This window comes from Hesperophylax consimilis, chromosome 12 (genome assembly GCF_061612785.1).
Source record: "Hesperophylax consimilis isolate HC1 chromosome 12, BYU_Hcon_1.0, whole genome shotgun sequence".
Lineage (NCBI taxonomy): Eukaryota > Metazoa > Arthropoda > Insecta > Trichoptera > Limnephilidae > Hesperophylax > Hesperophylax consimilis.
Genome location: NC_142847.1, coordinates 29512103 through 29534646, shown reverse-complemented (window position 1 = coordinate 29534646; position 22544 = coordinate 29512103). Strand labels below are relative to the sequence as shown.

General features: G+C 35.6%; 2 protein-coding genes across 2 annotated transcripts; one reads left to right on the top strand and one right to left on the bottom strand.

Annotated features, from left to right (window-relative positions):
* Positions 1 to 14654: 14654 nt before the first annotated feature.
* On the bottom strand, positions 14655 to 17393 carry LOC149419459 (transducin beta-like protein 3). Its single transcript, XM_089637834.1, has 2 exons — positions 17258 to 17393; positions 14655 to 17032 (listed from the first exon to the last, which is right to left on the bottom strand). Exons 1-2 carry the CDS (start codon positions 17284 to 17286, stop codon positions 14671 to 14673), a joined length of 2391 nt encoding a protein of 796 aa, XP_089493960.1. The 5' UTR covers positions 17287 to 17393; the 3' UTR covers positions 14655 to 14670.
* A 390-nt stretch (positions 17394 to 17783) lies between these two features.
* LOC149419458 (transmembrane protein 186) lies at positions 17784 to 21165 on the top strand. The gene is made up of 2 exons (XM_089637592.1): positions 17784 to 18227; positions 20861 to 21165. The coding sequence occupies exons 1-2, from the start codon at positions 17912 to 17914 to the stop codon at positions 21163 to 21165; spliced, it is 621 nt and encodes a 206-aa protein (XP_089493718.1). The 5' UTR covers positions 17784 to 17911.
* Positions 21166 to 22544: the final 1379 nt, after the last annotated feature.

Genomic DNA, 22544 nt, shown 5'->3' with positions numbered 1-22544 from the left:
TTCAGCCCCATACCTCACTCCAGTGCCGAGATAATGCGCTAAACTACTACTAAAAAATACTGTACTAATTTCGATAGAAATTTCAAAATTTGTTCTTATTGGTGCTAGAAGTGTTTAGAGAGTGGTTTGAATAGTATAAGAAGTCGGGGACGCTCGAGGAAGACATTGCAGAATCAGATACTTGATTCGGATCATGTCAAGAGTCAGAATAATAAAAGAGTATGTGTGAGACGATATATGAATGTGAATGAGGCGAGGAGTGTGTGCTAAGACCGAGTAGTTTGGCGGTTCGTCCTCTCTTCCTACCCCTGCGGCGAAATGGCGCGATTTTTAGTTAGTTACATCAGTTTACATTTATACCTGTGTCACTAAAAAACCATTTATGATCATGTGAGAAATGTCAAGAGTCGCGAAGAATCCTAGGCTTGATGTGAACGAAATAAGTAATATTAAGAAAGGGACACTGATAGTTTGGTCATGTAGAGCGAATGCGCGAAACAAGGGTTGCAAGGAGAATATGACGCAATTGTGAATGGTAGAAGAAGACATGACACGGTGTGATGTAAATACAGGGTTTTCCAATAAGAGGTGTTATTTTGAATAGCCCGCTATTTCGGTAGATGTTACTTTTGAAGCTGTCATTTTTTGACATTTGACAAGTAGAAACTACACCAATAAAAATGGAACGATGCGCGCTTCAACAACGCATTGAAATTATTAAAATTCACTATTATTAATTATTAGAATTCCATCGAAAAATCATCTTGAGTGATGAGGCCCATTTCCACCTTGGTGGCTTCGTCAACAAGCAAAATTGTCGCATCTGGGGCTCGGAAAACCCAATAGTTATTGTTGAAAAGCCTCTTTATCCTCAACGTGTGACTGTTTGGTGCGATTTATGGTCCGGCGGAATCATTGGACCTTACTTTTTCGAAAATGAGGCTGGAGCAACAGTTACGGTGAATGGATTGCGCTATCGAGAGATGATTAATGATTTTTTATGGCCGGAATTGGATGGTATTGATCTGGACAACGTTTACTTTCAACAAGACGGCATTACGTGCCACACAAGTAACGAAACCATTGATCTTTTACGATTGAATATCAAAATAACATTGGAAAACCCTGTACTTGAGAGGACCGTGTTAAGAGCCAAGATAACAGAAGAATATATGAGCATGAATGAAACAAGAAATGTGTTCAATACCGAATTATTTAGCCGCATGTGCTCTCTGCCTTTCCTTCCCTGCGGAGAAACGGCATGATGTTTAGTTAGCTTAGCTAATAATTATTGTCGATTTTATCGTCAATCAAATGTGACGGGGACTTCTCAGATATTTACAAACGATAGTGTTGCAGTGACGTTTTCCGTTTATATACAATCTATGTCTTTAGCTTTAACTTGCGTGAATCATTCAAATTACATTGCAGCGGAGATTTAAAACGTAGAGCGACTGCAACAGGAAATGTTTTGTTTGCTTGAATTCTCTTTCAGATAAGCACATTTCTTGCGCAAGATTGAGCGTATAACTTTAATAAGATAAAACATATTCTAGTACACAGTTGTCCTAATTCAAGGTGAAAACGATGATGCGATTGTCACGTGTGCTTATTGCCTACATGCACATTAAACTCATTCAGATCTAAATAGATATTCTCAAAATAACTCATCCAAGTTAAAAAGACGAAGTGAAAGACAAAAGCCTCCGATATTTTACAACGAGATTCTCTTAAATGAACTGCCGGAAAAAAAGATTGTGCGGAATATATACATATTTTCTCATCACATTCGAATCCAGATAAATTAGCAGTTTTTGAACTATTTCAAAACAAAACACTGTTGTTGACAGCAGCTAAACAACTCTCTCAGATTTTCGTATCACAAATCGACACATGAGATGAAAAATATTAAAATTTTGAACACACACATAGATAAAGTCGCTCAGCGATGGTTTTTACCAAAAAAAACTTGTGGTGAAAACTATAATTACTTCTGTACACGAAACAAAAAAAATGTAATTAGAAAAAGTGATTACATATATTATCACGTAATGTTATTTTTCATTTTAAATAAAAATATTTATAAAAAATTTGCAAACCTTGAGAAATATTTTTCAGATGCTAAATGTTGTTTCATAAAAATATTTCAATTTTTTCGGGGGCGTCTATAGTAAACTTTTGTATGCAAATTGAAAGCACGATATTCCCTCTTTCTAACAATGTTTAAATCATATTTCTCATTGTAATACAGAATGAGTTAGCATATCTTTTATGAAATCGTGTGAGGCTGGAGATATATCTCTCAAAAAGTCTCTACGGGTGATTGTTGTCTGTGAAGAATATCTTCCATTATTGCCCAAGGGGTTAATATAGTGTAATGTTTTTTTTCACATACCAATATATATAAAATAAGTTAACGTTATATGTTTAAAATAATAAAGTAAATTATACTATAAACTTTTCTTCGCCATAAAGAAAAACGGTTAGTGTGGTTGGTGAGGGAATTTCACTCAAATAATAAAATAATGTTCATTGCAATTTTTCCAAAACAGCAGAGCAAAACGTGAAGCATTTGATTATAATTTGCTATTATAAATTTTTGTAAACAAAGAAAATACATGTTTGGAAAAAACAGAAAAAGAACAAAAAAAACAAAACAAAAACGACTGTTTACTGAGTTTGAGGCAATAGTAAAATTTTTCATTATTTTGTATATTTATTTTTGTTTAACCTGTCAATTGTGAATGGGACTCCTGTGTCTTCCATAGAAAAATCTACGAAAAAATTTAAAGCGATTTTAACACTTATGTATAAAGGAACTGTATGAAGAATAAATTCAGAATCGCTTGCGCTAAATATTGCCTCAGAAAATATTTTAAATATATGCAGCTTCTCTGACGGCTTTGGTATAAATTTTCTTAACTGGCTAAGCAGGTTGATACCAATTCAGAATTGGAAAAATATAAATAAGTAAAAAATTTAGATTCATTTCTAATTTGATCCTCACGTTCAAATTGACTTGTTCACTCTGATTGTATTGTGGAAGCATTATTATGGGATTTTACCGTTATTGCATTAAATTTTTAAAAATCAATCCAGTTAAAACAAGAAAATTATATACCGAGATATTTAGAGTTCTAATAAATTGCAGCGCTTCGACAATTGGCAAACTTGGGCAAACCATTTAGGTATCTAGTAAATACGAGTAATTTAGTCTTTAGAGACATTTTTTGCCAGCATGTGAAGGTGTTTTGGTTGTTCTCCTCATACTAATAAAACTGGGGAATCAACTATATTTTTGTGACTTTTCGATTGTTACATAATCCTAAAAAATTTTGGACGGAGCTGATTGGATCCAAAACAAAAATACACTATTATGACGTGAGTACATGAAATTTGGATGCATACCCTACTTATATTTGCACTAGGATGTTGATTGTTTGGCCATGACTTGCCCGATTAGCGGAAAATGTCGCGGCCATCCGAAAGCACACGGACAAAGAGTGCAGTCTGCAGTCTGATTGCATGATCCTTGATCAATTTTCAATGACAGTTCATGTCGCAATGGTATACTTGATATCAGCTGTGACGGATGGTTCTAACAGAATCAAGCTTGGAATGTAAACCTATATATATAAAAATGAATGTTTCTTTGTTTGTCTTCTGTATATTCCAAAACTACTGGACCGATTTGACTGAAAATTTCAAAGTTTGTTCTTATTAGTGGAGTCGAATGACGGTAGAAGTAAAAAAGATAAATAACTTTTCCGAAATTCCAGTGTTTATTTTTCCATACAGACAATTCAACTTTTTTTAACCTAAAAACGACCTTAAAACATTGGAATTTCGAAAACAGTGTTTTTGTATTTTTTTTACTTCTACCATCATGTAGTTAACCAACCAAAGTTAGCGCGCTTTACCCCCGGACACCCTGTACAGTGAAGATTTTTTTATCAGTAACTATATAGATACATGTACATAGTAGTGAATGATAGAAAAAAGTCTAGGACGCCCGATGAAGACTTAACGCATTATCACTGCACTGGAATGAGACACAGAGTCGAACTAAAGTAGAAATAAAGTAATTTTTGAACAGTAACAATGTTGATTTCATGATACTGCGTGAAGTGTGTGTCAGAAGTAAGCTCAATTTACCCTTACCTTTGATGAAAAAAATTACATATAAAAATTTCGAAATTCTTCTTGAATAGATAATCAATTTCATTTTCCTGTCTTCATTTGATTTCTTTCAAATTGGCGTCGGACACACTTCTAGGCTTTATTTGTTCAGTGCTTTTCATTTTAAATCTTAAAAAAACTATTCTAGGATCGTTGTAGTTTTCAAATGACCGGATTATATTTGATTTGTATGGAAATACCAATTCCATTATATTCTACAAAGGACAATAATTCATAATGTAACCGCAAACGAAATTCTAATTATTTCTATCGTTTGTTTATTATGTTTTTCAGACATTCTGTGTATTCCTCAGGCAAATACAAAAAGGTATAATTTATTTTTAATTTATTTAATAAAATACACAAGTCTGCAATTTTTAAACCTGAAAATTAGTTTAAAACGTTGGAATCTCGAAATTTAACTTACTAATTTTTTGAACACATGTCAATTCTTTTTTACGCGATTTTGTTATAACATGGTTAACAAAGTGTCCGTTCTTATCAGTATGTAGTCAGTGCCATGAGTAGAGTTATTTTAATTCATTTTTCATTTTCATTTCTTATGTGTTGGTATGAGCGGGTATAAACTGGTGAATATGCACTATGCAGAGATCTCAAAAAACTTCTAAATTTCGATCTGAGCTTTTCAATTTTTTAAAAACTTTTTTTCGGTGTCTTAAGGGTTAAAAAAACCTATTGAGCAGGTTATTCCCCTCTACGCATTTTAAAAGACATTAAATAATAGCGGATTTTTACCTCATAGCGATCGTAGAGCTGTAGAAATATAGGCCCTATTGCGTGCTAATAGTTCTACAGGGTTTTCCAATAAGAGGTGTTATTTTGAATAGCCCGCTATTTCGGTAGATGTTACTTTTGAAGCTGTCATTTTTTGACATTTGACAAGTAAAAACTACGCCATTAATAAAAATGGAACGATACACGCTTCAAAAACGCAGTGAAATTATTAAAATTCACTTGAGTGAATCAAATGCAAATCATCTTGAGTGATGAGGCCCATTTCCACCTCGGTAGCTTCGTCAACAAGCAAAATTGTCGCATCGCAATTTTTTACTTCTACAATCATGAAGAATCACTTCCCGAAGTAAGCGCACTTTACCCCCGAGCACCCTGTATATTGTGATCCCACAATGAGTTTATTGACCAATTGGAATAGAACGCTTTCACAGCCTCCGTGGTCATGGGGTAAGGCTCTCGACTAGCAAGCTGGAGGTCACGGGTTCGAATCCTGGCGTACGCAAGTTAATTTAATTTGTGTTATCTCACAAATTAACTTAGAAGTAAAAAGTTAAATACATCCTGTATTTGCGGCACGTTCCTGAATGGAAGATACTCTCAGTATCGCTCTGGTGTAAGAACACCATTCAGAATTGAAACGTTGCTTGAAATGGCTTTGGCCGTGCTTGGTGGCAAGATCTGAATAGCCAGGCACTTTCCCACCTTCCTCTTTCCCATCTCCTTCACCTCTCCACAACCTCCAGCCTCACAACATACCCCAATTGGGGATGCCATAGTCTCACTGGTTACAGACTTTTCGGAGCAGTTGGGACTTCGCGGGTTCATATAAAAAATAAAAAAGTTATGCATAATATTTCTTTTAGAATAAACAATTACAAAAAAATCATTTATGGAATATACACGGTGTCCGGAAACTCGTAGTACAAGCGGGAAACTGGAGAATCTACACCACATGGGGAACCCAAAAAAACATAAAGTTTTTTGATTTGAGCATTTTCAAAAAAAAAAAAAAAAAACCAAAAAAAAATATTTTTCGGCTATTTTAGGGTTAAAGTTTTTTCTGGTGTTTAGGGTTGAATAACAGATGTTTTAACTCTGCAGAGCAGAAATATTTTATGATTACACCGGGTTAAATGAAGGGTGATTTCAAAATAATGCTTCAAATCCGAGTTTCTTCATTTGTTTTACTTTCAAATAGTTTTAATTAGTTGGGTACTTTGATCTTCAGTAATAATTTATAAGAATTTAATTAAAAAAATAAAAAAAAAAAAAAAAAAAAAATCAACTTCAAACTCGATTTACTCGATAACGAAAGCTCAAATAAAAAAAAAATATACTACAAAATCGACTCCAAATGTGATGTAGATTCACCAGTTTCCCGCTTGTACTACGAGTTTCCGGACACCCTGTATAGCTATATAGGTACCAATTTCATGTAGTTTATGGAATGTATAGCTGTGTAGGTACCTATTTAATGTAGCTTATAAAATATATAGCTATACAGGTACCTATTTTGACGGCGCCAGAAGTCCTGACCCTAAGATGAATCAGGATTAGATCATCAGGAATATCCTGAATATCCTGATTCCACAACAATTAACCCATTACCAATATTTCGCAGGAACTACTTACCAACTATGGCAGAATATCTCACGATGCATCATTGGGGCTATTTCTTGTATTCCCGGTAAGAATATTTCATGGACTTTTACGTATTTATCCAACTGACCGCAAATAATGTGTGTGTACAAAAGTCTCGGAAACCATTATACAGGGTGTATCGGCACGTACCCGACAAACTTTAACCAGCTATTCCTTAGCATATTTGGAGTAAAAAATCTTATGTGCACTTTGCTGTCCGGTAACGTTTTTTAAAAAAAAAATATTATTCATATTTTCACCACATGTCACCACTGTTTTATCCTTTGTCAAAGTTTGAAAACCCATCTGGCAAATATTTTATTCGAATTCCGTTGAATAATGCACGTGTGTACCTATATTGGCGCACTTTTACAATCACAACGAAATGGCACGACACCATTCGTCTCATTTTTAACTATTATTATTTAGTGTGTGCGTAAGAGCGAAGACGCTTTTTGACATACTTGCTTATAACAGCTGTTGAACACGAAACGCAATGCCAATGACAGTGATGTAGTGTGGAAATTATTTTTTTTTTGTTTTTATTGAAAAAAAATGCTACCGGACAGCAAAGTGACCATAACATTTTTTACTCCAAATGTGCTAAGGAATAGCTGGTTAAAGTTTGTCGGGTTAGTGCCGATACACCCTGTATAATAGGTTAAGTTTAAAGATCGGGCCATTGAATTTTCAATAGACAGAATAGTCAACTTACGTAGCCTGTCTTGTCCCATTGACTTTCTTAAATATGTTTTTATTAATTTTAGTTTCGAAAATGACTTTTCGTCACTAGCTGTAGTCACAGGTATTGTAACAAATAAGATTTGTTACAATCGCATGCAGTACATACTTCAGGAAAGCTGCACGACATAAAATGATTCTTTATTATTAATAAATCAGCAAGTTCTCTAATACACGAAGCCTTTTCTATTTCGACTCTGAAGGTGGACCGAAAACTGAGAATTTCCCTGGCAAATGATTCAGATGTCTTTTTTATATATATCAACAAATTCTAGCGCTCAATGCCATTTAAATTTTGCAAAGTGGCAGGTTGCAAAACACTGAAATTGGAAACAATTATTAATTGGAAGGAAACGCGATTTTAGTTGATTAATGATGATGTCCAATACTCGATGCTTATCAAAATACGGGAAATATCGGGAATACCCCGAGCGTCTCTAGCACTGCCGAGACAAAATACGGGAAATATCGGGAATACCCCGAGCGTCTCTAGCACTGCCGAGACAAAATACGGGAAATATCGGGAATACCCCGAGCGTCTCTAGCACTGCCGAGACAAAATACGGGAAATATCGGGAATACCCCGAGCGTCTCTAGCACTGCCGAGACAAAATACGGGAAATATCGGGAATACCCCGAGCGTCTCTAGCACTGCAGAGACAAAAAATTCAGCAACCAATGGATACGTTTAAAATTGAACGACATCCTTTTCTTGTGAATGCGTTTAAATCTTAATAATTTATTGTAATTTGTAAATACCTGGCCCTTAGTTGTGTCTAACTTTAGTTGATTTTATGTACTTATATACAATTTATAATGCAGACTCCTAGAATAAATAAGCTAAAGTCAGAACGTCCCAGAAAGACGTGAAAATCAAAACAATCGTTCTGATAGATTTATTTAGTCGTCAGGTCTAAAAAGAGTCAGGTTTTTAAGTTCGAACCCATGTCTCAAAATGAGCCATCAGAATCATATCACAATATGCCGAAATTAGCTAATTCGTCGTAAAACAATATGTATGATCAGGCGTATTTAACGCAAGTCAAACATGAAATTTTGTCTAAAACATCGTAAATCGTCGTAACGCAGAATAGTCCCAACTGCACCCAACCGATGATTATTTTTCAAAAAATTCAACTTTATGCAGATTTTGTAACTGATTTTGCTGCGGCAAAACATGAGAAATAAATTTTGTTAAAAATGTTAGGTTACTTCTGACTTCTTGGCTCGCAGCCCCGCGGCGGCCGGGGCACCGGCCCCCGCGGGGCCCGTGGCATTTTGCCAGCCCTGCCACCCTATAGTTTCGGCACTGCGGTTCATACTCTTTGCCTACTCTGTTGGTGTTAGCTAGTTTTACACGATATATATTTCCATACCTATCCGCATATGGAAACCACATTGGACCCATAGACGGAAGATCTTTGCTTTACACGACCATTATTTTCATACCTACTATTTCATACAGATCTGCGGATATTATAGAAGAAATAATATTTTAGGATCATAGGTAGGTACTGACTGGGCGGTCTTTTTTATACAAAGCAGTATTTCCTATATAATACAGACATTCTCATATGTACACTGCGTCATGTATCACTTTTATGTAAAAGCCTTTTTAGGCGTATAAATATATTTTTTTAAATTATTCAGTTTCTTAAAGTATTTTGGTCTCAAATCCAATTTTAATCTTTGTATGAAAAAGATCGCGCAGCCGTTCTTCATAAGTACCTACCTACCATCACCAAAATATTAATTTAAGTTTTATCTTTTTAGTAGTATGACTAATAAGGCAAGAGCGAAGAGGGGGGATTTATTAGAAAGTTTTTTGGAACCTCTGCTTACACCAACTTATTATATTGATAAAAGAGGTGGTGCAAATAATATTGTTGAAATTTCCAGGAATGTAATTCGATATACAGTAGGTGCAATTAAAATCGGATAACACCACCACCTGTATGTAGTTATCTACCTACTAACGATAATAATAATGTATTATTCAATCACCACCTTCAAGAAAGAAGCAGGTACCATAGCACACAAGAACCTAAGGGTGCGTATAAACAGAATTTCCGCGAGCCGTGGCACGAATTACGGGAAAGAAATTGCATTTTTCCTTTCCCGTAATTCGCGGTTCGGAAAGCGGAAATTGTGTCCTGTTTATACGTAGCAAAAAAAGCCTTTTAGGTTCATGTTAGCACATACCTACCTAAACATAAATTATTTTGTACCTGTAGATAGATACTTATCTGGTAGCATTGCGTTGTACAAGCTTAAAGAGAAAATGAAAAGAAATTAAAAGTAGGTACTCCGTGGTTTACAAAAATACGAAATGCCTACGTTTTTTCTGTGAGGATTATCGCCTTTCTGAAAGCGAGATTGGACATTGCACAAAACTAAAGCGCCATTTTGCCGACAAATTCAACAAAGCGTTTATTTACCACCAGGGGAACTATAATAACTTTATTTGTTTAATGGTACGCATTCAGCAGCGGTGATCGAGAAATTATAAAGATAAAATATTAAAGATTACCCTGCCTAATGCGTAAGAATTGCGCTGTTATTTGCTTTGATAAATAAGATTTAAGTACATATTTGAGACAGAAAGCAAACATATTTTTCGGAAGATCTATAGATAATTTAAAATAAGGCACAGATAACGGATTGTATAAAATCCACAACCTTCGAACTCGTGAAAGGCTGCATGTGTTATTTCATAACAAATAGGCATTATAATATTTGCCTAAAAGTTTGATAACATTATTGATAAACCATTAATTTAATATTTTAAAGACAATCTTATGAAAAAAAACTCACAGACATAGGAATTAAAAGACGAGAAGATAATGGCGAGGGATAAATCAACTGTTGAAGAACGAAGGGAGTGAAGCTGACTGTGATTCGTCAATAAATCAATCTGACAGTAAATAGGCATCTCGCATTATAATATCACCATTTACTTCTTAAAAGTAAAATCTGCTTTTGAATGAATAGACATTTTTACATGGGAGCGCAAATTACTCGCCACGTTATGAACAAATTTGCGAAGTCCAAATTCGGCAAAAAAATTCGGTTCTATTTTCAGAGTCGAATATTTCGTTTAAGTATTTAGTTAAGACACTTTTATAAATGTTCATAATTTACTTCCCAGCAACCAACCAGCTTTGTGTTTCGCGTCCAGACGTTTCTCGATGTGATAGTAACAACTGATTCATATTATACGATGTGAATATGCTTAAAATAAAGTAAAATAATGCTTATATATGGAATGTAATACGACAATTGGGTTTATTCTCTTTTTCACATCTATTTTTACAAGTTTTCATAGTACAAGTCAACATTTTGCCGTGTTATTTCGTAAAATGAACCGATGATGCCTCGACCATAGTTCGCACAAGAATGATGACGTCACGTTTTCAAATTTCACTTGAGGCCATACGCGAGCACAGCCGGCTCCAATGGAACCGGTATGGGGAGTGGGGAATAATACGCTTTTAATCACTTAGGGCAGGTCTACTAATATTCATATGTCTATGAAAAAACTCAAATAAATGAACTGATCTTGAAAATAGCCTAAATCTCCTTAATTTCCAAGTGACAATTTATTCTCCAAATTTATAATAATAAATAATATATAACGTCTTTTTTACTATTTAAATTATGTTAAATACGTTTTAGCTACCTACATTTATCACATTTAACTAACATGTCAAATTAATTTCTCACTGCAATGTATTTACATTTATATCACATTTAACTAACATTTAAAATTACTTTCTCACTGCAATGTATTTACATTTATATCACATTTAACTAACATGTCAAATTAATTTCTCACTGCAATGTATTTACATTTATATCACATTTAACTAACATGTGAAATTAATTTCTCACTGCAATGTATTTACATTCATATTACATTTAACCAACATGTAAAATTACTTTCGCACTGCAATGTATTTACATTCATATCACATTTAACTAACATGTATTTTAAAAATATTTGAAAATATTTGAAAAGATTGTGAAAAAAAGGGTTGTTGATTTTCTAGAAAACAATAAAATATTACATTCCAATCAATTCGGATTCTTAAAAACAAAAAGCACACAAGATGCAATAGCAAATGTAACATCATTTATATACTCTGCACTTGATGAAGGAAATAAATGCGCAGGAATATTCATAGACCTAAGAAAAGCATTCGATAGTATCTCACACACAAAGCTTATCAAAAAACTGAAATTAAATAACATCAATGATAAAGCCGTCCAATGGATAGAAAGTTATTTGAACAATCGTGCACAATTTGTTAAAATAAATGACCAAACTAGCGACCAAGAAACATCAAATTTTGGTATCCCACAGGGCACCGTGCTTGGACCAATATTGTTCATTTTGTATGTAAACGACATATTTATTCAACCATTGCATGGCCAAATTATCTCTTACGCTGATGATACAGTCCTTATAATAAAAGAAAAAACTTGGGAAAAAATTAATCTAAAAGCTACAGAAGACATAAATAATCTAAAAATATGGTTTGACAATAACCTCTTGTCGTTAAATAGTGATAAAACATATGTCATTCCTTTCGAAATTAACACTAACATTGTACCTCCAAATCTTCAAATATTCTTACATAATCATTCTCTCGCACAACACGATACTAATCACTGCAAACAAAAATGTTCACTTCTGAAAATAGCGGATAAAATTACATATCTTGGAATAATCATAGATAAAAACCTAAAATGGAAAGATCACATCGACCATACAATAAAAAGAGTTAGGAAGTTAATTCATATATTCTTACGGATACGAAACTTTTTATCAACGAAAAACCTATACTCAATATACTACGCATTAGTACAGTCTATTCTTCAGTATGCCATTATCAATTGGGGAGCAGCTTACAAAACTAATCTGACCCCCATAGAAATTGTTCAAAAACTAATAATAAAAATTATACTAAAAAAACCTCCAGACTTCCCAACTGACAGCATATTCGAAGAATTCAAAGTTCCAACATTTAAAAACTTATTTATAAAAAATTCAATTATACAAATTATAAAAGAAAAAGATAAATACGCATTCATAACTGAAAATCGTACTAGACTTAAACATGTATTTGTGTGCCCCAAATTAAACACTTCTTTTGCACAACACCATTATACTCACCAAGGAAAATTCTTTTTCAATAACCTACCAATAGAAATCAGAAGCATTAGGAACAAAATTCAATTGTTGAACTCCATCAAAAAGTATTTTAGAGAATGTCACACTAAAAATCTTACTTGTTTTTCTTCTTACTGAATACATATATGTTTACATATTTTAGTTAACGGGTCTGATTGCCATGTGTCTATATTACCTACACATACATATATATTGAAATACATGATTATAGTAAATAGTAATTATAATTATATGAAATGTATTAACTGTATTAACTGCATTGTATTAACTGTAAACGTGACTTTATTTGTACATAATATGTGAAATGTTAACTCTTCTTCCATCCACAAGCTAAGGCTTTTAATGGAAGACCAGTAAAATTATAATATAATGTCCTAAATTTCGCTAATAAAAAAAAAAATAAAAAATGTAAAATTACTTTCTCCCTGCAATGTATTTACCACATAACCTCAAAATACATGTACATTTTAAATTATTAATTACTTATAAATAACTACAATAATGGTAAGTTTTTAGATTCTCACGGCCAAAAGCATTTTTGTTGTTTGTTTTTGGGGTGTTATGCCGTGTTGCGCTAACTCCTTCTTTAGCCGACGTTTCGGACAGCGTTGCAATGTCCATCATCAGGGCAGATCCGGTAGATCTACCGGATCTTCGGATCTACCGGATCTGCCCTGATGATGGACACTGCAACGCTGTCCGAAACGTCGGCTAAAGAAGGAGTTAGCGCAACACGGCATAACACCCCAAAAACATACAACAAAAAACTACAATAATGTACTGTGCACCCTCTTGCAAACACAAGCTAACGCATCCATAGAAGAATAGTATTAAAATCTCACAATATGTACAATATGTAACACTGTGTAAATACAATTTTATATGAACTTACCTTATTTCTTTAATAAATAAAAATAAAAATTAAAAAATCGTAACTTCTAAACAAGAATCAATGCATCACCAAAAAAATTATTTTGAATAAAGTACCTCAAAATAATTTTTTAAGGCATTTAGGTAATACAACTGTATCGTAACTTATTAAACAACTGGCTAATAAAATATATTAACAATTTTTTTTCAAACCTAGTCATACGTTAATTTGTGGATCAATATTTTTTCATAGTAGCCAACTACAATACAAATTAGCGGTCAGTACAGTGATGTGATGGGAATTTCCCTAGATCTAAGGGAGAAAATAATTTTAAAGAAAAGGGAAAAGCACAAAAATCATTTTTTTTGCATTTGAAAATATTCTGGGGGAATTCTGATCTGACTAAGTACCTCCTGCAAACTCATTCTGAAATCTAGGGAAATCTAAGGAAATTTCGGTCTGATATTTAGGGAAATAAAAAATTTGGGCATACTCTCACTGGGTCAGTACCTAATTTCCTGGAATCGGTTGATGTCGTCATACAGCAAGAGGGTAAAAGTTCATTTCTGCAAAGGGAAAACATAACAAATGTAGATCCTAGGAAATAAATTGTACAGCGACCTTGAGGTGATTTTTCACAAAAACGGCGCTCTACAAATTATCCAACTATTATTATTATTATTATTACTGGAGCCGTATTTAAGCACATGCTACCAAGGCTGCAGCCTATTGGCCTGCACCACAAAATACGATTGTGAAGATATTATAAGTGGCTTCATCAATATAGTGTTGAGGGCAGTTTTGTATGTCCCCCCAGAGTGTACATAAGGGGGGTACATCGCCCTCAGTACTGTGTTGGGGAAAAAAAGAGAATTGTACTCGTAGTTAACATTCCTGAGAAAATACCACAATATTATTTAACCTGAACAAGTTTTTTTAACCTGTTGAAAGCCACAGTACAAAACAGAAACATTTTTTAGGCCTTCAGAGAGGCGCCAATCATAGGAATCAAAAGTGGAATCAGTTTTATCAGCCCAAGCGATGCCGATTTTGTTTTTCATACATTTTTCGAAGCATCAAGGTAAAAATCGCATTGCAAATTATTCTAAAAAGGAAGATATTAGAATGCTCGCATGTTCTCCAGAGACCCATCAGCATTCCACTGGTTAAACAACTTTGTCATTCAATAAAAGTTGATCAACTAAAAGTGAAACGTCAGAACGCAGCATAAAAATCAATAAAAGAAAGAGTTACATCTTAAAAAAACGTAATTTATTCAAATAAGACATTAAAATAGTTTGGTACCATGAGGCTGCATACAATTGGTGGTGTACTGCAGGAAATGCAAGTCTTGTAACATTCCTGTCAACCTTTGCATGTGTCTCTGTGTGTATGGAAGTAAGGCTCGGATAGAGGAAGCCCCGCTCTTGGTGAGGTTGACTCCGGCAGCCAAGAGAGAGTTCACCACCACCTGGGCTGCTTGGCAATTCTTTGTGTTGGTATTCCACTCAACACAGCATTGCAACAACTTATCTTGCTGCGTCTCCGACAACTGCTTGATCGTTGTAGTAAGTGCCGTCTTGTCATCATCCTTTGTGATTTCATTCACAATCCTCAGCACGTGGAAAGGTTTGTCCAATCGTAGAGCTAGCTTCAAAGCTTTAAGTAGTTTTTTATCTTGTAAAAGATTGCTCAATTCTTGTTCTTGGAGAGCTAATTCCTCCCTCTCTTTGGACTCCTTTAATTTTTTATCAGCCGTAACATCTTTCCACTTAATCAAAAGGGAATCTGCACCTCCAGTCATGATTGTACTCTCATCTTGAGATACAGCTAACGCCCACAACTTTCCGTCATGTTTATCAAGAGATAAGGAACACTCAGATGTCTTGATATTCCATATTTTGAGGAGTCCATCGGCTCCGGTTGAAACAATTTGTAACCCACGAGATAAGAATTCCGCCCTCAATACTGAGCTGTCGTGCCCTTCAAAGGTTTTGAGACAGTTGAGTTCTGATAATGACCACAGTTTCATGGTGCAGTCGGCAGATGTGGTGAGAAGAACTTGATCCACTGGAGAAAAGCGAGCGCACCACACACCCCTCTTGTGGCCGCGGAGAGTTCCTAATAAACTTAGGTCCTCGGAAGACCAAAGTTTCACTGTTTTGTCTTGTGAACCAGTAGCTATAATTCTATCATTTGGTGAAATGGTTACACAGTTAATATCTTTTGGGTGGGCTATTTCTGTGTGAGAAGATGTTAGAATAGCAGGCTCTGTCGCATCTAATGTGCTGGGTAATTGCCATCTTTTCAGGGTTGTATCTTGACTGACAGATAAGCAAAATGAAGCACATAAGTTTGGTAAGCTAATAGATCCTACTGATGCAGTATGTCTAGTTCCAATGCCGAGACATTGTATTTCGTGGGTGCCTGATTTCATGAGCCATAAACGGATAGTGTTGTCTTTACCCGCTGATAGGAACATATCAGGATTGCTGGTGCTTCTGGCTAATGAAAGAACTATTTCTGTGTGTCCTCTTACCAAATGGCAGTTCATGGAAGCTAGTTCATAGACCTTGATGTCAGCGCTGTTGGTAGCAACAGCAGCGTGGGTATCATCTTGGCCAATATACACCAAGTCTAAGATTTCATCAGTGAATCCAACCATTTGTTTGGAGCAGTCAAATGTTGCAAGATCAGATATGATAATGTTATGGTCAGCACTGACGGCAGCCAGGCAACACCTGACATCGTTGAAAAGTAGCTGAGTGACAGCCAAGCCCCCGTCCTCTGAGGCAGGAGCGATGACACTGTTACCTTGAGTGTATATTAATTTACTAGCGCTCACGTCCCAGACCTTGATGGTTCCCTTTTCTCCGGCACAAGCGACGTACACTCCACCACTACTCTTCTTAACCTTAATATCAGGCAACTGGAACTTAATGGGCAATATAACAGATCCCTCCAAGCTCTCATAAACAGGTAATGTACGTATTGCCTTGCCCTGTTCAATATCCCAAAGAATCAGAACTCTGTCTCTTCCAGAGCTAACCATCTTGGTTCCGTCAAATGTAAAATTAAGCGATGTAATTTTACTGAAGTGGCCAGAGAAGACGTGCTTAGGTAGCCCCTTTTCTGTTTCCCACGATCTGATTTTAGTGTCATCTGCAGATCCAAAGATAAGGTTCTTAGATGTATCAGGATGGAATACAAGAATGCTGAAGACACCCTGAGCCCCGCGCAGACAGCAGGTGCAGGTCTGATGAGCGATGTTCCACAAGCGGGCAGTTCCATCAGATCCTCCTGTTGCAACAGTATCCCCTGTACCATTGAAGGCGAGTCTAGATATTGGTCCCTTATGAATAGATCTCCACATCTTGATGATCTTGCTTTCCGCCAAGGACCACAGCTTGATGAGGCCACTCTTGTGAGCGGTGACCACATGGAGGCTGTCTCTCGAGAGGGAGAATGTGTAGATTGTGTCTTCTTCTATCTCTTCTTCTAGGGAGTTTAAGGAAGACGAAACAAGTCCAGACGAAAGGTCCACAACTTTAATACTGCTGGAGCACTGGCAAAGCATGTGGGTTCCATCGCTGGTCCATTCCACCCGCCCGCCAGTGTAAAACGCACCATACTCCGCTTCGACATCAAACCTATATTAAACAAATTTATTAAGTAAATTGGTTACAAATAAATTAGTAAAATCCGTCATAAATTAACGAATAGAAAAGTGATAGATAATATAACAGTTATTTTTTATATTTTATGGTAACTCACTGTTGAAATAACACTTATTTGTAAAATAAACAAAAATCTTTAGGTTAGAAAAATATTTCTAAAGAAAGTATTGAATAAAAACTAAAATATGGATGACTTACGCTTCTTTCAAATGGAAAGCTTTCAACATTTTTATTTGATTTATAATTAAAGCATTCAACTTATAAACCTTTAAAATAAGTAAAACACAAACAGATACACCCGTAAGTCAAAAGTATTTTGACAACCACGTGTTTATACTATTTAAATTATGTTGTAGGCGATTGCGTTGTAAATTTTCACGGCCATGTAGGTAACAAATATAATGATATCATAAAACTGATTTTTCCTTAGTTATAAGGAATTTTAATGAACTTTGTGGTCGGTTATCAAATCATGGATAAATAATTTTGAGCGATTGAACATATTCAAAGTTGAATTATGCGTTTGAACGACAGTCGGTAATATTTGAATCAATTAATGTGATAATTATTGTTGCAGACGTGGAAATATTTTATGGAATAATAAAGATACTAAAATGTAAGGAGAAAGAGCATTAGTAGTATGGCACTACTAATGCTCTTTCCCCTTACACTAGTTCTTACGTCTCTTATTTTTTAAGTGGCTACATTGAGCCTTAACGTCAGTTATTGTAGCATATTGTAGGTTATGTTTATGTCCAGAATGGTTGACGGAAATAAGTTTTAATTTTCACAAATTTCTTACACCAAGTAACTTGAATTCATAAAACGGTTAACGCGAGAGAACATATAAACATGAACCGAATACTCCAACTGTCAATTAATTCTTCATCGCAATTACACCGACTAGCACTAAAATCTAATGTATTTTTAAGAAATCCTGCTATATTATTTGGACAAACACGAATATATGGATCAGATAAACTGCCGATTAAAGAAGAAGATATATTTGTTCCAGTTTATAAGTATCCATCAATAAAATATATGAGCGCCATAAGCAGTTCTAAAAAATTTCATTTTATGGCAGTTGCTGTCACCTGTCCTTTAGCAGCCATACTCCAATATATTGAAGTTCTTGAAAACCCGACGGCTTTCATCACTGTCTACTTTGGTGAGTTATTATTACCTTTGTTATGTGAACACCGCAGAGAAATCACAACTGCTCGGAACCAGTGGGACTTGAATACCCACTTTGTTAATGTTATGAGGCTGAAAGGAGTAAGAAACGTAAGGAGATAGAAAAGAGAATGGTTAGGTACATAGTTACTTACCTAGCTATTTACATTTGGTCACTAAACGCGGCTAAGGTCATTTCTAGAAATGTTCAGATTCTGAACGATGGTTTTTCACCAGAGCGATACTGAGTTTATCTACCACTAGATTTTTTGGTAATTATTAACAAGGTACAGATTATGGAAATTACCCTTCGTGTGTAAAAAATTGCGGCTGTTAGGTAAACATTAACCTTTTTTTTAAAGTAAGACAAACATTTATGGGTTATGAATAACTAGACAATATTTGAAAATCTCTTAAGTAGTGTTTCCATTAGGCAAGTAACCTGCGGGCAGTGTGACGTAACACCTCCAGGTTACTTGCACGCAAGTGCCTGCACGGACATTGGAAACCGCAAATCGACTTGCTCGCAGGTTGGCAGTCACCGTCATGGCGCCAAACAGACTTGTTGCGGTAGCTTGAAGTTTTGTGATTGAGATTATACTGTATTATTACCGTAATCGCAATAAAAAATGTCATCATCTGCCAGTGCAGACTGTAGGAATAATTTTAAGAACATGACCACTAATACTGAATTACCATTTTTAAGTTTGTTATAGTTAAGCGCACATGAAATGAAATGACATTAAACTGCACTATATAAAGGCCATTTTATTGTTATTATTTTCGATAGCTCTCCTAAAAAAACTGACTATTGACATGTTGGTTCAAACCTACGCGGCGAAATAGCGCTGCTAATCCCGAGCAAGTCAAAATTCACTTGCATGCAATCTGCGTGTGCAACGCAGATAGGGGTTTCCACTATGCAAACTACTTGCATAGTGGAAATGCTGCTTTACTACCATTACACTAAGCGGAAATGCATTACCAACTCAGCCGTTTGACAGCCGGCATAGTCCAGTGGTAACGCATTGGACTGCCATTCCGAAGGTCGCGGGTTCGAACCCGGCGTGCGCAAATAAATTTTATTTGATTAATTTGTGTTATTTCACAATTAATTAATTAAAATAATATATAGTATATTTGCGGCACGTTCCAGAGTGGAAGATACTACCAGTATCGCCCTGGTGTAAGACCACCATTCAGAATTGAAACGTTGCTCCAAATGGCTTTAGCCGTGTTTAGTGACTAGATCTGAATAGCCAGGTACTTCCCCACCTTCCTCTTTCCCTTCCCCACTTACCTTCAGCCTCACAACATCCCCCAATTGGGGATGCCATAGTCTCACTGGCTCCAGACGGGAGCAGTTGGGACTCTTGTGAGGTATTCACTATAAATAAAAAAAAATTAAAAAAAAGCCACCGACCAGTCTAACTAATTAGCTAACTATCATGCCCTTCTGGATGGGTAGGCAGAGAGGATGGACTGTCTATTCACAACCTCCTTGCTTTATCCACATTCATTGCCTTACACATACTGTTCTATTATTTTGACTCTTGTATTGACTCTTGACTTGTATTTGGATACACTTGGTCCTGCCATATCTTTCTCGGGCGTCGCATCGGGTTATGTAACGTATCGTGATTGTATAGGATAATACTGGGCCCTTAATCTCCAGTATTCTAACGAGGAAAGGATCTGGTAATATATTGAATAGTCGTAGATTCTTATATACGGACCTTGTTTAATTCGGAATATAATAAACTGACAATATGTACAAGTAACAAGTTGCCCAAAGGCCGTCTAGCGAGAGAATGCCTCTTCGCGACCCGACAATGTAACCGGAGGCCGTTGGTAGCGTTCGGTTATGTTTGGTAGAACCCGAACCTTTTTAATCACCAAATACTACAGTTATATTTTTCACTATCAGGTTATATATTCTCTTGCAGCTCCCTTCTCCTTCATCCACTGTTTCTTTACGTGGGATAATTAAATTGTCAATTTGACTACAACAGTATTAGAGTGAGACAGCACACAGTCTAAGGTTTATAATACGATAGCGTCTGCTCACTCTCTCTTTACATCCCCGCTCTCCAATAGTATCGATGGTCCACACAATATTAAGCGGAGATGGTAGAGTGATCGTGGCGGTGAAGTCGGTGGCTCCACACCGCGTTGGTGGAGACCGGACTTGTAGGTGGTGTTTCAGCACTGGTGAAGACCATGGGCCTTCAGATACTTCAGTGTGTGCCCAGTTAGCAGCGCGTGCCTGGGATTGACCGGCTGAGTGTTGAAGACTGACTGACCAGGTACCTCATGCGGGGGCGCTTATATAGGAAACACTTCTTGGAGAACATGTCCGCAATCACGAGGAGGTGGATACGGGGCAATATCGCCGCTCATCTCGTAGGTTCCAAATGCGATGCGCATTGCATATATTGATGTTATAGGACTTACAAGAAGTAGCTTGCCACTACGTTGACATTAGTCATCGCAATATAAATTGTTACTGACAATTGCGTGTTGTAATAAATCATTGTCGTGTATGAATATTATTTATTAACTCCACCCATAATTGATTGCATGGCATAAATAATAGTTTATATATTATATAATTTTTTTTTCTTCTAGGTATAACGTGGGGTATTTGTATGTGCCTTGTATCTTTGCTGTTCAAAGGAACAATAGGAATTATCTATGTGACGAATGACCTTTCAAAGATTAAGGTTTCTTCCCTGGATTTCTGGGGAAGAAGAGTAGACACCACGATGCCCACCGATGACTGGGTTCCTCTCTCGGAACTTCCCTCAGGCTATTTCAGAACCCTTTTCCTGACAACTCGCCAATACTCTAATAATAAAACGATGAGAATTTACCACGGAAGTGGGAAGATTTACAATAAGAAAATATTTGATTCGATTATTGGATTAGTATAATTATTGTCTTTTTTATTTGTAAATATTTATTTATGTTTTCTTAGTTTGGTTGAATAAAAGAATTTACATCAATTAAAAGTGTTTTAATTCTCTATTGAAAATATATATTGAGTATTAAATTCTTCATTTGAATCGATTACTACGTATTGTACAGGGTGTCCGGGGAAGTACACAAACTTCGGGAGGTGATTCTACATGTTACAGGATTTTCCAATGAGAGGTGTTATTTTGATATTCAAAGAAACTTTTCCCGTAAAAGATCAATGGTTTCGTTGCTTGTAATTCCGGCCATAAAAAATCATTAATCATCTCTCGATAGCGCAATCCATTCACCGTAACTCTTGCTCCAGCCTCATTTTCGAAAAAGTAAGGTCCAATGACTCCGCCGGACCATAAACCGCACCAAACAGTCACACGTTGAGGATAAAGAGGCTTTTCAACAATAACTATTGGGTTTTCCGAGCCCCAGATGTGACAATTTTGCTTGTTGACGAAGCCACCAAGGTGGAAATGGGCCTCATCACTCAAGATGATTTTTCGATGGAATTCTAATAATTAATAATAGTATATTTTAATAATTTCAATGCGTTGTTGAAGCGTGCATCGTTCCATTTTTATTGGTGTAGTTTCTACTTGTCAAATGTCAAAAAATGACAGCTTCAAAAGTAACATCTACCGAAATAGCGGGCTATTCAAAATAACACCTCTTATTGGAAAACCCTGTAGAAGTAAAAAAAAAAAAACTCTTTTCGAAATTCTGTTGTTTTTTTCCAATACAAAAATATTTTTCCATACAAATAATTCAACTTTCGCACCTGAAAACTAACTTAAAACGTTGAAGTTTCGAAAAAATCACCTCCCGAAGTTTGTGCACTTTATTCCCGGATAACCTGTATTTTTAAATAAAATTGGTAAAACATATTATGCAACATATAAATATTGTTGAGAAAATGGAGTAGGTACTTTATAATATGTATGTACTAGCTTTTCACTTGCATGGTATTAGGGAGAAATTGCTGTACAAAGAATTTTCCCACGGGAATGAAATGTTTTTCCAGGATGAAAAGCAACCTATGTCACTTCCCATTACTCCAGCAATCCCTATACAAAAAAAATTTGTTGATCGGTCGCATTCGTTGCGATGTGATACGCTACAGACAAACAAACACACTTTCTAATTTATAATATTAAAGTCAGGATTTATGTTTGAAGGTGTTCCATTTTTAAAGTGTTAAAAAAAAACGAAAGTGTTGGTTTGACAGGACAATATTATTGGAGGGAAAACAAGTGATGTAAGAAAAATTTGAGGTTATTAAAGGTAAGGCTAGCATTACACTTGTAAGTTTTTTCGTAAATTTACGACTTCTAGCCAATGGGCG